The sequence below is a fragment of the Ixodes scapularis genome, unplaced genomic scaffold, assembly GCF_016920785.2.
Source record: "Ixodes scapularis isolate PalLabHiFi unplaced genomic scaffold, ASM1692078v2 PGA_scaffold2__306_contigs__length_199485367, whole genome shotgun sequence".
Classification (NCBI taxonomy): domain Eukaryota; kingdom Metazoa; phylum Arthropoda; class Arachnida; order Ixodida; family Ixodidae; genus Ixodes; species Ixodes scapularis.
Genome location: NW_024609857.1, coordinates 120014570 through 120030374, shown reverse-complemented (window position 1 = coordinate 120030374; position 15805 = coordinate 120014570). Strand labels below are relative to the sequence as shown.

Genomic DNA, 15805 nt, shown 5'->3' with positions numbered 1-15805 from the left:
GCGGAAGGAATTTAATTTTTCTTATCATTCACTTCCAAGACATTGTGCCTAACCTTTATGTGCGCGTTTAGCGTGACATAAGCACAATGGAAAAGCGAGGACATCGAAGAGTGTCTTCGCTTCTGCGGTCACTCTTTGGGCTCAAAAAATTCGGTTCACGAATTTGCTTGCGTATGGCACAAGGGTGCTCCGGCATACGTTGAGTCAAGCAAGCTTAATATTATCAGCTCCACTAAATTTCGGTCCCAAATCGTTGCTTCTCTGCCTGTTATGGCTTATCTGTAGATACCTTTGTATGGGATGGGGTACCAGTTCTCCTAAAAAATTATGCAATGTCCATCGTGTCCGCACTTTATCCCAGCCCGTGTTTCGCCAAGTAGCAAAAATAAATGTTGAGCTTTTGCCCGGGTCTGGTAACAAACGGGTGAGCTTTTGTCCGATGAGCTTTTGTCCGGTTACCTTCTCTTTAGACTGCCAGGCGCAGTGAATATCTGATCCGCGCGAAAAAAGCTGATGATCGAACCTACCGCGACAGCTTTCTATTTTAGCCGCTAGGTGCCGTCGATTTCGAAGGGGTCGACGGCGGTCTTTTAGAACCTGGAAGCTTGGTGACGTATTTTATGCACCACCTTGCGAAATTTTGGAATAAAAAAGGGAAAGTCGGTAATGGGTGTGCTGTGGTATGCACGAAGCAGATAACATTGGCCCGAAATCCACAGCGTGCAATTACGGGCGAAAAACCCAAATGATACGCCAGAAAATATTAACTTTCTATATTATTGTGAGTGCATATCGAGAAATATAGGATATAGAGAGAGTGGTTCTTGCAGGTGCCGCTCCTCTGGATCACATACGGCGGTCTTGTCGGCGTGGGCGCATCCCTGTCGTACGCTCCTTCCCTGGCAGTGCTGGCGCTGCACTTCGACCGGCGCCTCGGCCTGGCCAACGGAATTGCGTCGGCCGGTAGCTCGGCCTTCACCATGCTGCTGCCGCTGCCGCTGTCGGCCCTGCTCAGGCAGCTGGGCCTCCAGAAGACGCTCTGGGTGAGAATACACCAGCTCTGAAACAACACCTTCTGCATAGCCGTAAGGCTGGAATCCTTACGTCACCCATCAGAGTACAACAGATTAGACACAGGAGTGACTTGCGTTGCAACAGCTACTCAATAAGAACTGCGATTTAACAAAAAAATTCCGTTCAGTTCAACATCTCTAACTTTAGAGGAGAAAGAAATCATCCGCTACAAACTTGTCACTAAAAAAGTAATTAAATTACTAGAATTGTTACTGCTCAAGAATGTAATTAAAGCGTTACGAAATTAAAATAAAGTGTGATTAATTACAAGTAATCAAATATGCTTGCAAGTTGCAAAGCGTTACTTGCAAGTCTACTGCGGAAGAAATCTAGCGACTCGGAAACACCATGAAACATTGAGATTAGCATTTTCACTCTGTCCATAGGGTTAATTGCCATTTTAACACGCCATGCTTTTGTTTGCCTGTTTTTTTTTTGTTTTTTAATTTCAGTCCTTCAATTTCCGGGTGCGGCTTGAGGAAGCTGAAACCTGGGCGTTTTTTAAAGTGTGGTCGTTACAGGTCCTGGCCGTTCTTCTCTCGACAGTGGCGGTTGCAGGCCTGACTTTCAAAAGCCCCCGGAACATAGCACACGAAAGAGGATTTCGGGACGAGGTAGGCATTAAAATGCTGAACATGACCGACCTGAATTCTTCTCCGAGTACGTCTGAAAACTCACGCACCTTGGGAAAATCGGACGAATATGAAACTCAGCTTTATCATTTGTAGTTAAGTCTATAAAATGATTTGCACGGACCCGTCCTCTTATTCACATTTAAAATGGCGTGCTCTCGATAAGGTTAAATACAACAAATAAGGTCCTCAATGCAGGCCTATTTGTTTCAATTAAAGGCGAGACGTAAGTAAAAATGATACTAATCTGTGCGGTTCTATTGGCCAAATCATTGGCCCTTAATTTTTTAGGTATGTTAAACTTTTGGGAGTTAATTTCGCGGGTCTTATAGGGAGGCTTTCAAAAGTTTTCAGCTATGCTCAAGACAACTGTCCATTATTGGGTGGATATAAATATTCCTGGCCTCTTTGGGCGATTCGCTCACATGTTTGAGTATTCATTAGATAGTATAACAATTTCTTTTGCTGAAACCGAAGAGATAGATAACTGTTAGTAATGTGTTAGCTAACAATTAGCTCAAACGTTTATTTTATTCATTTGTTTGACTATGGCGTATTACACCATACCTCGCGCATTACAGAGGTGGAAGGGAATGTAACAAGTTACGATTCGCCAGGGGTACAGTTTTTGGAAAAATGGAGTTTCGCCATCTCTACGATATGCTGTATGAAAGTTAAAACTGCACTGAATGTCTTCTCTGGCGTTTATTTCATCCCTTCTTGTCCCTATCTCTAGGAGGAACATCTCAGCAAGTGCTGCGCCCTGGTCCACAGGTCACTGTGGACCAACCGGAAATACATTCTCTGGGTGACTGCCGTGCCCCTGGCGCTGTTCGGCTACTTCGTTCCTTACGTGCACCTGGTGAGCGGCGCAGATAACTAGTAACGACACTCCACTTGCCGAGAATGGCTTTCACAACGCTTTGCCACGGATTCGCAAAATGAGAACATCAAATGCATTTAGGTTAAATGTACGCCCGTTTTGTAACAAATTATTAAACCAGTACAAACTCAGAAAACGATAGGAGGACACAACAGAACATCTGTGTGGCCCTGCACTCTTTCTGAACATACGATTTGTCCAAGTTCACTTCACATAGTTTCAACTTTAGGCCTTTACTCAAAAACAAATTTGTCGTTAGCTATTCATACAGCAGGAGTTTAGCCTGCCAGAGTATGGCGACATTGTTACCCACTGTAGGTGAGAAATTTAGTTCGTGCAGTACGACTGCTAGCCTTTGGTTTTCAACGTGCATCACACAGTAGTGATGCTCGACAGCATGCCAAAACCATGCTCATCCAGATCGAAACGTGCAGGGGTGAGGATTGAACCCAAAAGCCCTGGATTCTGCAGCGCGAGCTTTCACTACACGTGCTCCGAGTTGGTGTGCGCTAAAGTCACTGGATCCTAGAAAAGTAGCGCCATTGCCTTCCCCGCCTGCTAGCCGAACGTAAACAAATACTAACATACAGACGACCAAAACCTCGCAAAGCGATTGGCTAATCGAACTCTGTTGCTATGGCAATCACCATTTCGGTCCCTTCAAATATTCGATGGGGTCGGTCAAATCGAGTCGCACTAAGATTACCGTGAAGCATCATCGTATTGAAGGCGTTCCTCGCCAATATAAGCGTCTTTGGCGGTGTGTATGCATTCAGCTGTGGTGGTAGTACGAAGATGCATGCCTGTTTCGCCGGTGTATGCATAGCGAAATGTCTGTATACAAGCCTCTCCACAAAGCTACACGTTACCAACGAATTCAAATTGGCTCACCAAGAATGGAGAAATCAGAGTAATTGCCGATTTCATCATCCAAAATGGCAATCATACGGGGAGCTTGGCGCTACTTTCCCACGATCCAGTTACTTTAGTGTGCGCCAGCCCGCTCGGCCCACGACCCCCTTCTTTGATCAGAGCCTCCTTCGTTCACCTTCAGCGCGAGCTTTCTGCCCTTGCTAACACAAGTGTGAACACGCAGGCACCCACAACCGAAGCACTGCGGAAGCGAGCGAGCTCGCGCTGAAGGTGAAGCTTCTAGTCTCAGCTTAAGGGTGAACGGAGTATATACAGACTATTTACTGGCGGCCGTAGCTGTGTGCGCGACTGCTGAGCGCGTACAGAAGGTAAGCTTCCAGTTATTTTGCAACGTGCATTAAGCACCAACAAAATTACCGGTCATAACAACCTAGTAATGTGAACTCGTTATGAGCATGCGCTCTACACATCGCCCTCAAATATGGCGTCCGGTGGAAAAGTGCGCATAGCTCCCCGCTGGTGGCACGCAACAGCGCCAATGTCTGCGGTGAAGACAACTATTCGCTTCGCAGGGATCATGCACGCCAGGGAATGGGTTATCGTGCCTGTAAGGCGAGTAGTCCTTGGTTTGGTTACCTGAGATGGGGAAGGAAGAGGAAGACACGAAAAAGGAAAACACACAACGTCTCCGAACATAGCTTTGAGTTTATATAACAAGGAACCCTTTCAGGCAACGCCGGAAAACCCCCGCAAGGTCAACCCTTGGACTCTCTAACAGGGAAACGATAGAGACAACCTGCCCCAATAACCCCCACAAGGTGAGGCCCGATCCAAACCAATCAAGGGATCTTGATTTGAATGTGGTTTTGGCATAACCTTTATTTGCCGTTGTTTCAATAACTACTTTGAATTATCTAGATCATAAATAGCTTGTCGGAAAGATTAAGGCCTGGGTGTTCCGAAAATGTCTTTAGTTTGTGTAGCTGAAAATCCAGCGGAGCTTTATGTTAAGAAGAGATTGTACTCGATCTGCTGCGTGTTGATGAACATTCTCCAACCCCAGGTGCAGCACGTGTCTCAAATACTGCCAGGAGCAAACGGCGAGTCCCTGCTGACGTGCATGGGAGCCACTTCCGGGATCGGTCGGATCGTGTTCGGCAGGATAGCTGACCTTCCAGGCGTCAATGCCCTGGTGCTGCAGCAGGTACGTTGCTTTCAATGGTAAGTGCCCGTAGGCTCAAGGTAGCGGGTCGTGTTCCTGAGAAGACACCCTGGGCCTCGACTGTTTCAAGCGCTCCCGGTGTTTTTCTATTTTTCTTTAACAAAGACCATGTTTGTTTTGACTTGATCGGGGGTTATTTTTGAAAATAAATGTAACGCCATGGACGAAAGTTAGTAAAACGAACAGATGTAACCTCACGGACAAATGTGACGTCGCGCACGCAGCGTAAAGTCATTTCTTGCTAAACTAAGCAGGGAAGTTGCTCGCTAGATTTGGTGGGAGTGTGCTAGGAGCGTATACATGCCTTACAAGTGACGTCACGCTAGGTAAGGACGGGGCCCCGTACCATACTGGTGGTTGACTTCAGACCGCGCAAATGCGCTTACCAAGGCGTAGGATGCCGCTAACGGCCCGGACCTCCGCTAACATGCACCATATTTTCAACAAAGGTATCTAGTTGAGTTACACGTGAACTTGGAAAAACGTGCTGAGCTTACGATGATGACGTTTATCCAGTACGTGCGGAATTTTTTGGCATTGGTGCGATTGCGCTACGAGCAGAAAGTTTCGAAACGCCACCGACGAAGTTTTGAAGAAAAAATTGCCGCGTCGTCAAAAAAAAAAAAGATTTGCCCGCCCCATAATTTGACGAGCGGCTCTAGGTGTCGCTTGTAGAAAAATTACGATTTTGCGAAATACTGGTAAACAACGCAATGTTACCATGACAATCTAAACACTGAGACAAGGATAATTCACATAACGGACAAGAGAACTCTCATTACCTCAGGGTTTATATTAGGATGTTTCCTAACCGGCTCGCCCGCATACTTTCGCTCCTTGCAAAGGTTACCGTCTCGCGGACGGCACAGACCGATGACCCAGCGGCGGCGTCTCGGCGAGCTTGCACGCGGGGGCCGCCGCCGACCGATCCGTCTGGCCGGGCTCGCGGCGCGACACTCGCCCGGACTCTGCGGGGAGCCCCAAAGGTGCGCTCGAAGCGTGGAAATAGCGTTATGTAACGAAGGCCAAAGGCCATATACACCACAAACGAGCAAAAGCCGATGCAAAGGCGCGCGCGAACGTAAACAACGGTAGAAAAGTGCCGTCGCTCGCCACTATGAAATTGTCCCGCAAACTCAATAATCCGAGGCCGCATCCCTTTTCTGCCGCCTCTGCTTTGTCTAACTTGACGGCTACTCTGTTTCGCGGGTCATGCAGACGAAACGATCGGACGATCGTCGGGATACATAGTAACTGCTACAGCCGAGCGCGCCGCAGTTTACCATTGCTGTCGCTGCGAAGGGCCGTCGAGTCAACCACCAACATGGTAGATACCGGTGTTCGACGTCATGATGTGACGTAGGTGCAAGGCATGTATTCGCGACTCCAGCAAAACGGACGCCGCCAAGCGGGAAAACCGGGAACCAGCCGGTCCAGGTCGCTCCGCGCCCCTCCGCGTCTCTGGTGGCTTTCGCGGAGACGTGTTGTCGGCGCGGTGGCGAACAATGTAATTTGACGAAGGTCAAAATATTTCTTAAGTTTGCCTGAGTGATCGTTAGTGTGGTGAAGCCTCAGTAGATTGTTTTCTTCTATATACTTGTTTGAAAGCCCGTTTACTCCACAGCACACGGTCGCGTGCTTTCGATTTCTTGGATGGGGAGGAATCACGGAAAATCTTTTTGATTTCTTGTCTGTTTCGAATCACATTCAAAGGGACGACTGCTTGGTAACTGATACTGGATGGAACATTAATGTTGCAGTCAAGTGAATGGGAAGGTTCGATAGCTGATTTTCTTGAGTTTGGTTGTGTTCGGTTAGCTTGAAGTTTGAGCCACCCACGCCGGTCGGTGCGTTGGCTATTCATCTTAGCTGCTTTTCGCCGAAAAAGCCTCTGGACCACACTGAAGGAGTTGGGCTGATTTCGCAATTACTTGATTCAGGAAAACTTGCTCGCTGCAAATGATGAATGAGGGAAATTATCTTTTTTCACAAGGTGGGAGACAAGTCTCGCAACGTTAGATGCTGTCACGGCATTTTGACCTATCGCGCATCCAATATTTATATTACGAGGACGTCGAAGCCAGCTGCAATATACGTCTACATTGGTCAGGTTGACCGGCCACAAAAAAAAATACTAATTTTCTCCGTTCAGGATTCGAAGCAAAGTTCAATGCAGAGAGGTTCTGCGTGGATCTTCAATAAAGACTCTCTTCAGTTTGTCTCCGTGCTGCCGGCTATAGAACCATTTGGCTAAGTTTAAGTAGTATGTCTCCGTCTGTCAAATGTACTTTTATTCAGCAGCTCACCTAATAGCTAGTCAACTAAGCTCATATTTCAAGCCGAAGGATATACTAATATCGCTTTAGTGGGACCATAGTACGTAATATAATACATGACCCGCTCGTCAAAATGACTTCTCGATTGCTACTAAAACCTGAATTGAAATACGAGTATCAGCTGCTTAGTGGGGCGCCGGCAGGTTAACATGGTCCTTGGCTCAAGAAGCGGTTGCTTAATTTTCGTAATTTTCCTGCAGCCTGTGTCGTTGGCCGAGCAGACGACTGGAGCTGTTTCGTAAACGCGGATACGCACAAAAGCTCGATTTCGCGGACAGATAAGTCGCATGGTCGAGGCATGCGACTTAGCTGAAAAGTTACTCTCTGTGGAACAATTCTATAGTCATCGCCGCTTTCCTTAGATGATCCAAACTGTTTAGTATATTACCGTCTCTCCGGAGCCCGTAGTTTCGGTTTTGAACGAAATCTCCGAAACAAAAGTTTGGCCAGAAAAGGACAAAAAAACACCGGCAAAACAAAACTATGCTTTGCAAGTTTATCTGCACCCGCTACACTTAACCGTCTCAGTTCAAATGCCTATAAAATTGGGCATTAAACAAAAGAAAATCTGTTAAATTGAACGCGCCAACTGTTCAGGCGGCCCGGCCGAGCCGCCGCGACCTGGACTCAGCCGCCATGTTTGTTTGGTGGTGGCGCCCCCTATAGGTCGCTGGAGTCGCGAATATGGTCATCGCGAGGTGGGAGGCGGAAAAGACGACAATGACAGTGATGGAAGTGCTATTTGACCTTTTGGAGCAGGCCTTGTTGTTTTGGAGGAGGTAGTGGCCCTTTTAGAGCAGGGTCGGCATATGTTGGCATATTACTTGAAAATGTAATAATGCTGCATTGCTATAAAAAGCCCATCTCTATTATTGGAGCACAGCGCCTGTCGCCTTTTTAAGACAGGATATATAAAATTCAACAAAGTAAACACACAAAAAAAACATTTTTTAAATAAAGTTTATCTACTCGTAAGATAAGAAAAAAATACAATTAAATATGTCACACTGAGTTCTGATGGTACAGGATATTTAGTTTTATCAGCCTGCACTTCTTTTAAGGTATCTGCAGCAGCATCTAACGACCCTCACTGTTGTGGAATGTTTTAGTTCAGAGCAGAGTTGTCTTTCGGGCAGCAGCTTCAAATATTGCGGTATTTGATATTCGCTTCAAAAATTCCGATTCATTTTCGATGTGCTGGCGAAGTCACGATCGGATCACGGCGAGTTAACCCGTTGAGTGCCCTCCTTGGCACCACAGTCGCGCGAGTCGCGCAGTGCGTTGTGCTCAGAAAAGTGACGGTGAGGCGTTACCAGCACTACATCCAGAATTTGGTGCAACTCAACTATACTTCGTTTCAGCTTCGGTGCGAGCGCAGCCGAAGCTACAAGCGCGCGCATGGAGCCCGTAACGGTGCCCACACTGCACGGGCCCACGCGCGAGTCAGGAATGCACAGAGCATTGGGCTCGCTCTAGCTTTGACTTCGCTGGTAGCTAGCGCACGGGAACAGGGCGGGCCTAGGGGGCCTTCATGTGCGCTCTGCTTAGGGTGGTGGCATCTCGCCATTTTGTCACACACGTTTATTTTTATTTTTTGTTCAGAAGCGCGTGAAAGGGCGTGTCCCTGCACGCGCTTGTGGCGCTTACTGTGCTATGGCGACATTTTGTTTTCGTCGATTTCTTTGTATTTTTTCGGTGAGCGCGTGCCGTTGGCATGGGGCACTACAAAGGGTGGCATCACCCTAAACAGAAGGACATTGAGGCACCCTAGGCGGGCCAACATTAAAAACATCCACAAGCTCGACCTTTTTTTTTTTTTTTTTTTTTAATAGGATGGTTTTAGTGGGATGGTTCTTCGTTTAGCCTCTGCGGCTTTGCTCTCATATGTTGCTAACGTTGTTCCTTTCATCAATGATGATGATGATAATGCGCCCTCGCAGTTTTGGTTTGCATAACAGTTGCGGCGCGAAAAATACCGCGATACCGCCACGCGCTCTAATAATACTTCAGTTTTTTTTTTTTTTTTTATTGCTACATCTCATCTCGGCGCAGGCATGGCGCAATTCTTCGGTGAAATGACAATTTGGCGATACCTGTAGCAGGATTGCGTCCTTGGCGCAATTGGCGCAGCACTTCCATCACTGCGATGAAGAAAACGGGGGGAGGGGGGGTGGGGGCTGATTCGCGACGGACGCTGGCTTGAGTCCTGAGTTCCTGAGGCCCTGACAACACAGGGTGCCAACCCCTCGAGCCGCACACCTTTGTAAACCCAGGAGAATGGACCTCGTGGAAGCGCCGCTTCGAGCGATTTTGAGTCGTCAGTGGTCTCAAGGCGAAGCTAGGAACTGAACAGGTGAATGCTCTCTTTTATTTCATGGGGGTGAAAAAACGGATGGTATCCGACTACATCGCCGTGCTCCAAGCCTTTGAGAACCACTTTGTCGTGAGACAGAACTTGTTTATGAGCGAGCCACTTTTCATCGGAGATGTCAAAGAGAAGGAGGGAGGGTCGAAGAGTTTATATCACATCTGAACAACTTCAGCACACTCCACGACAAAATGATCTGAGACGGGATAGTGGTGGGACTTAAAGATCACAAGCTTTCTGAAAGACTGCAGTTTGATCCAGACTTGAAGCTTGAAAACACAACAAACATGGCGCAACAGTCTGAGTTTGTGAGAGTCCAGCAGACCAGACTTCACACGTTCAGTGACACCAACGTGGATAGCCCTTACATATCAAATCAAATAAAATCAAGTTTTATTTGTTGTCACATCTCCTTAGATGACAACAGGGGACTTGGGACAAAAAGCTGCTGGGTAGCAGCTTGGCGAAGGTCCCAGCCCCCGTGCAGTTCGGAACAGCAAAAAGGTAAATAAAAACAAAAACATAAACAAATATATTACATAAATGTAGACACATCTTATACAAATATCTGGTGTAATGAGCAATTTAGGCAAAAAAAAAAACAAAATGCACGGCAATAAATTACGAGAGCGGTCAGCAGATACACAAGGAAAGCAAACAGTATAAAAACGACGCCAGTATTCAAAAAGTCATAGAGAAAAAAACCAAATTTACTAACCCTTTATCTGAAAGTGCCTCTAAATTTATACTCCTTTTGTACAGAGTGTTTAGTATGGTAAACAAATTAAAATGAAGCGTCTGATCAAGGTAATTTGTGCGGGATGGACGGATTACCCAGGGCTGATTTTGCCTAAGGTCGCGCAGGATGATGAGATGTTTTAGGTTAGCTAAGTGAATGTAATGAATAGTTGTTTTGCTGAACAGCCTTACGATGCATTGTTAAAAGTTTAAACGTATATATTTGCTGAATTGTTTTTACTTTTAGGGCCTTAAATAATGATGCAGTAGGATGGAGAGAGGGAACAGAAGATATTGCACGTACAGCCCTTTTTTGTAAAAGGTGAAACTTTGTCAGGTTTGTTTTGGTTGTGGTGCCTAAAATAAGGTTGCAGTAATTTAAATGGAAACAAACTAACGATTTATAAATATTTAATTTAATATGAGTAGGAAGTATTGTTTTAAACCAACGCTCTTGGATAGTTTTGCTTGGACATAATCTATGTGAGCATTCCAGCTCATGTCTTGTGAAAACAACACACCCAGCATTTTAATACAGTTTACAAATTCAATTTGCTTATTATTGATTTTAAGACAAAGTGGATCGTTCATCTTTTTATTTCTAGGTTTAAACAAAATAGCCTTAGTCTTACTACAATTTAACTTTAATTTGTTGTTGAGTGTCTTGGTAGTAATTTGCTCTAACACCTCTTGCATTGCGAAAATGGAAGTGCAGATATAATCATGGGAAAACAATCCTGGTATCGTCCGCGTAAATTACCACCTTTACATCAGTGTTTTGAGCAACGTTTGTGATGTCGTTGATGTACAAAATGAATAACAATGGGCCTAAGATGCTGCCCTAGGGAACTCCCGATGTTATGGCTAGCCTATCTGAATGAAAATTTGGAAAAGACACGTACCGATTTCTATTTAATAAGTAGTATTTCAAAATATCATGCGCTATGCCTCTTCTTCCATAAAATGGTAATTTTGCAATTAAAATGCCATGATTAATTGAATCAAATGCTTTTGAGCAATCGAGGAAAACGCCCAATGTTATCTTTTTTGCGTCGAATGCTTTTAAAATTAGTTATTTTTTATTCAGCAATGCTGTTTCAGTAGATCGATGCTTACGAAATCCAAATTGTGATTCAGAAATTAAAGCACGTTTATCGAGATGCGTTAAGAGTCTTTGATGTAGAAGTTTCTCGAGTGGTTTAGAAAAGAAAGGAAGAATTGAAATGGGCCTATAGTTGCATATGTCGAACATATCACCGCCTTTATGTAGGACACCAACTTTTGATACCAGCATTTTAAGTGGGAAAACCCCGGTTTCAAGAGCAAGGTTATATATATATATATGTCCGATATGGTGCAATTTTATCAATAACATATTTTATAGATTTTATCTGCATGTTATCGGCGTCAATACTTTTACTATTTTTAAGATCCATGATGGTTGAGCAGACTTTTGCCTCATCAGTGGGGAACAAAAACATTGTATTCGTCTGCGACGATTTCATGAACTCTAGGGCTTTTTTTATACAGGAGGGTGACATACACGTTGACGTACCAACATTTACAAAGAAATCATTAAACGCGTTTGCCATGGTGACGTCTGTTGTTTGAGCGCCACTTACTGTTACTTCATGAGGTACGTTTCTCTTCCACATATTATCAGGTTTCAATGTTTCTAATGGATCAAAAAGTCTCTTGTTATAGTCACGCTTAGCAGTCCTTAGCTGACTCGTTAGTTTATTTCGATAAGATTTAAAGATTACAAGTCGACTATTTTCTCTAGTTTTTAAAAAATTATTATATAAAAATTCTTTTTTTCGTATCATTGATAGTAGGATAGGCGTGATCTAAGGTCTACGCGACTTTTTAGTGGCTTTGAGGTTGACAAAAGGGAAATGTTTTGTATATATTGCACTAAATATATCTATAAATAAATTATATGCGGAATTAACTGAATTTGTAGAAAAATTTGTTGCCAAGATGTACGTTCAATGTCTTCTCGAAAACGGCGCAACTGGTCAGGGGAGATCGACTGAACTCTAGCCACAGGAACGCAGTCACTACTGTTTTTATTGGAATGTTTATTTTGCAAGCAAAAATAAATGGGAAGATGATCACTTATATCAGTTGAAAGAACCCCCGATGTCACCACCGAGTCTTCGTAGTTGGTTATGAACATATCAAGCAAAAAGGATGACGTGTTAGTTATTCTTGTAGGGTGCTTTATAACATTTGATAATCCACATGACTCAATGAGGTTTGAAAAAGAATTTCTGGAGCTAAAGTCAGAACTTATATGGAATATTGAAATCACCACACAAAACTAACTTGTAATTTTTATCATTGACAAAATTAAACAAGGTCTCCAGAAAATTTAGAAACGGCATGACAGGCGAACTAGAGGGCCTATATACAACAGAGAGCAACGTATTTCCGAAACGCACAGTTAGCACTTCATAGAAGTCAGTGATTTTACAGAATGATTCTAAGAGCTCACAACTTACTTCGTTTTTTACCAACATAGCAGTACCACCGCCTTGCCCGTTTTCTCTATTTAAGTTGAAATGGGAATATCCCGGGAGCAGAAAGTGGTCAGTAGTACAACGGTACCATGTCTCCGTTGCATAATGGCGTCAACGTTTGGTCCTATGCAATCAAACAAAACAGCGAGGTCATCGTGTTTGTTTTTTGCAGACCTAACATTAAGGTGAAGAAGTGTTAATTTAAATGCAGACTTATTTTGAAGTAATTTGTTTAGTTTAGAAGGTGAAATAAAGGCATCTGACATATCTGTAGGAGCTTAACAATTCAAAAGAGATTAAAAAAAAGGGGCAAAACTAGCTCGCCGTTATTTTACGGACGTCATCGACACATCTTACTTTCGCAGGCGGCGTTTGCTCGGCCTTCCCAGCAAAAATGCTACCATTCCGCACCCAAACGAACTTCCAAAATCGAAGAAGGCTACTTCACGAAAGGGCAATCGTAGAGGAAGAGTGGGCAAGAAGACGGTACCTAACTCTACTCAGTTTCGAACACCGACTGGACACTGCTCACGCTGTGGCAAGAGTCAGCATTCCAAAGGACAGTGTCCGGCACTAAAGGCAATGTGCAAAAAATGTCGCATGATTGGACATTACGCTCGCCAATGCCGAAACTCCGCAGTGCTGAACCGAGTTTCCAGTAAAGAGACTGCATTCGTTGGAGACATCGAATGTGAAAACAGCAACGGTTTACGGCGACAGTGCAAGTTGGCAAAGTTTCAATCGTCTTTGAAGTCGACACTGACTCCGACGTGACAGTCATTTCAACAGAGGTGTACAAAGCGTTTCTTCCAGCGAGATCTCTGCAGAGGCCCACGAAAATCCTAAACGGTCCCGATCCGATCGCCATGAGCTAGACGTGCTTGGAATGATCACGAAGGACATGACCTACAAAACCAAGTCGACAAAAGCGGACCTGTACGTTGTTGACGACTTGGATGGGTGGGACCTCCCTGTGAAAGGTGCGCTTCGATAGAAAACCAAAAATCTAAAAACGCCTCCAAATTGAGCTTTTTGATGTTTTTCACAACGCCGCAAAATGCTTTATATTTTTCTAAAATGACTTGATTTAGCGACTTCTGATGAAGCCCAGCAACTTTCTAATCAAATCATACCTTTCAATTTACTTATAACAATATAAATTACTCGAAGTAACGAGTAAACTAAGACCCGCGTTCCGAGAGACACGCTGTATATAAAATAAAAAAAAAGATTGTCTTGAACCACTTAGAGTTGTAATGTCCGCTAAGACAAATGCTTATTTATTAGCGAAAAGACTGTGTGGGCGCAGGCGAGCTGGTGTAGATTTGTGCTGGTGAAGTATTGGTTTATATGGAAGTGTTAATAAATAAACTTTCAGCTGAGTTTGAGACGACGCCTTCTGTCCCCTCCACTTTTGGTTCTTCTAGTTCTCCACCCAACCTCAAGAGGTTCAAGAAAATGGTTAATGATTATATATTTTTCTTCTTTTTTTTTGCGGGTCTTTCGTGTGGTGTTATGGAAGATTGGTCATATAAGTGCGTAACATTTATATTTTCAGTGGGAATTGCAAACGAAGGCAGAGTCTAGCGACTCTCTCTACTTTAACGCAGGTCTCCTTTCTGGTGATGGGCCTGCTGACTATGTGCATGGCAGCGGCGAGCCACTTCGCCGTCCTGGTGGCGCTGTGCCTGGCGCTGGGCCTGTGCGACGGCTGCTTCATCTCGCTCATTGGGCCCGTGGCCAGGCTCATCGCGGGCTCCTCGGGCACCTCGCAGGGCATCGGCTTCCTCCTCGGCGCCTGCTCCCTGCCGCTCACCGCTGGACCCCCCATCGCAGGTCAGCATACGCTTCATTAGGCTTACCCGCCATCGTAAAATGTTAGACCAATATGCAGGGTGGCATAAACAGAGGGAATGGCCGTAAAACAAGCCGAGAATATTGGCAAAAAAAAAAAGCCCGCACTTTTATGAAAAAAGTATATTAATGCACGGAACGTTTTCTAACGGAACTCGCACATCACAAATGTGTCCCTCCATCCGGCTGTCCGTGTATTGCTGCGCTGAATAAAGCGGGCAAATTGACGTGTCACGTATGTGATATCGTGGCATCACGTGATGCCCTGACTTAACAACGTGGCGTCATGTGACCGCATTGCGTGACGTCAGGTCACGTGTGATAGTATCACGTGACGTCGATTCTTCCGCTAAATTTAGCGATGCAGTTTGCATGGCGGGACCTTACGTCACGTGGCGTGGTAACACAACGTGACGTCACGTAGATGTTTTCGCAAAATTTAGCGGGGAAATGAAGAAACACCCTATTCTTCACTCCCCGAAATGACTTTTTGAAGTCTTCTCAACCAATTTAAACGATCGTTCCTTAATTATTGCATTCCATTCATTTTAGGACTGCGGAGACAACGGTTTCTGGTAACTTTAATTGTTATTGGCCTACTATATCTCGAAAGCATTTCCAGGCATAGCGTGAAATTTCTTAAGAATGAGTAGGTTCACCAAAGAAAAGGCTCAGGGTGTCGTCTACCGCATACCGTGTTGCGGGGATTGTCCGGTCTTATACGTTGGGGAGAGTGAAAATTTCCAAGAGAGGCTCACGCAACACAAATACGAAGTCCAATAGAAGGATGAGGAAGCAAGTGCCTTAGCAGAATACGCAATTTTTTTTTTCTTTAACACTCTCTCCCATCCTTTCCTGTCTCTTGGATAGCTACCAGACCAGTTGCACGTGTTCCGCTTCTTTCGCCAATCGGCGGACCATCGTGCTTTGTTGCAGTCAAATTATGTAAATATTGAATATACGACCTCATTGCGGATGTCCTGTTGATTCTATACTTTCTAGAACGCTCTAGGAAAGATAATTAAAATATTGCTTTGAAAAGTGAACAAAGGATCTCCAATTGTTTTCAATGCCAGATATATTGATACGAGGCTGCGCTAAAAGCGCGCAGTCATTTTGGAAGAAAAACATGTAAAGGATCAAGAAGAAAGTCGAGTTACTGAATATTGAGCTTTCCTCTGTAATTATATAGTTTTCCGAAAAACGGAATAATAAATGCTATACATGCTAAAATATGGTTTCAATTGTTTGCTTGAGATCGATCTGTGTACCTTTGAAACCAAAGTAGAGAGTGCAAAGTGGA

General features: G+C 44.6%; 1 protein-coding gene across 1 annotated transcript in view; it reads left to right on the top strand.

Moving 5' to 3' along the window:
* LOC120835986 (monocarboxylate transporter 10-like) overlaps nt 1–15805 on the top strand; it is a 47126-nt gene that overhangs the window by 13143 nt on the left and 18178 nt on the right. The window contains exons 3-7 of the mRNA XM_040215683.3: nt 831–1043; nt 1596–1688; nt 2443–2568; nt 4526–4666; nt 14259–14484. Of these exons, the coding sequence (XP_040071617.3) occupies nt 831–1043; nt 1596–1688; nt 2443–2568; nt 4526–4666; nt 14259–14484 (799 nt within the window). The remainder of the gene's footprint in view (nt 1–830; nt 1044–1595; nt 1689–2442; nt 2569–4525; nt 4667–14258; nt 14485–15805) is intronic.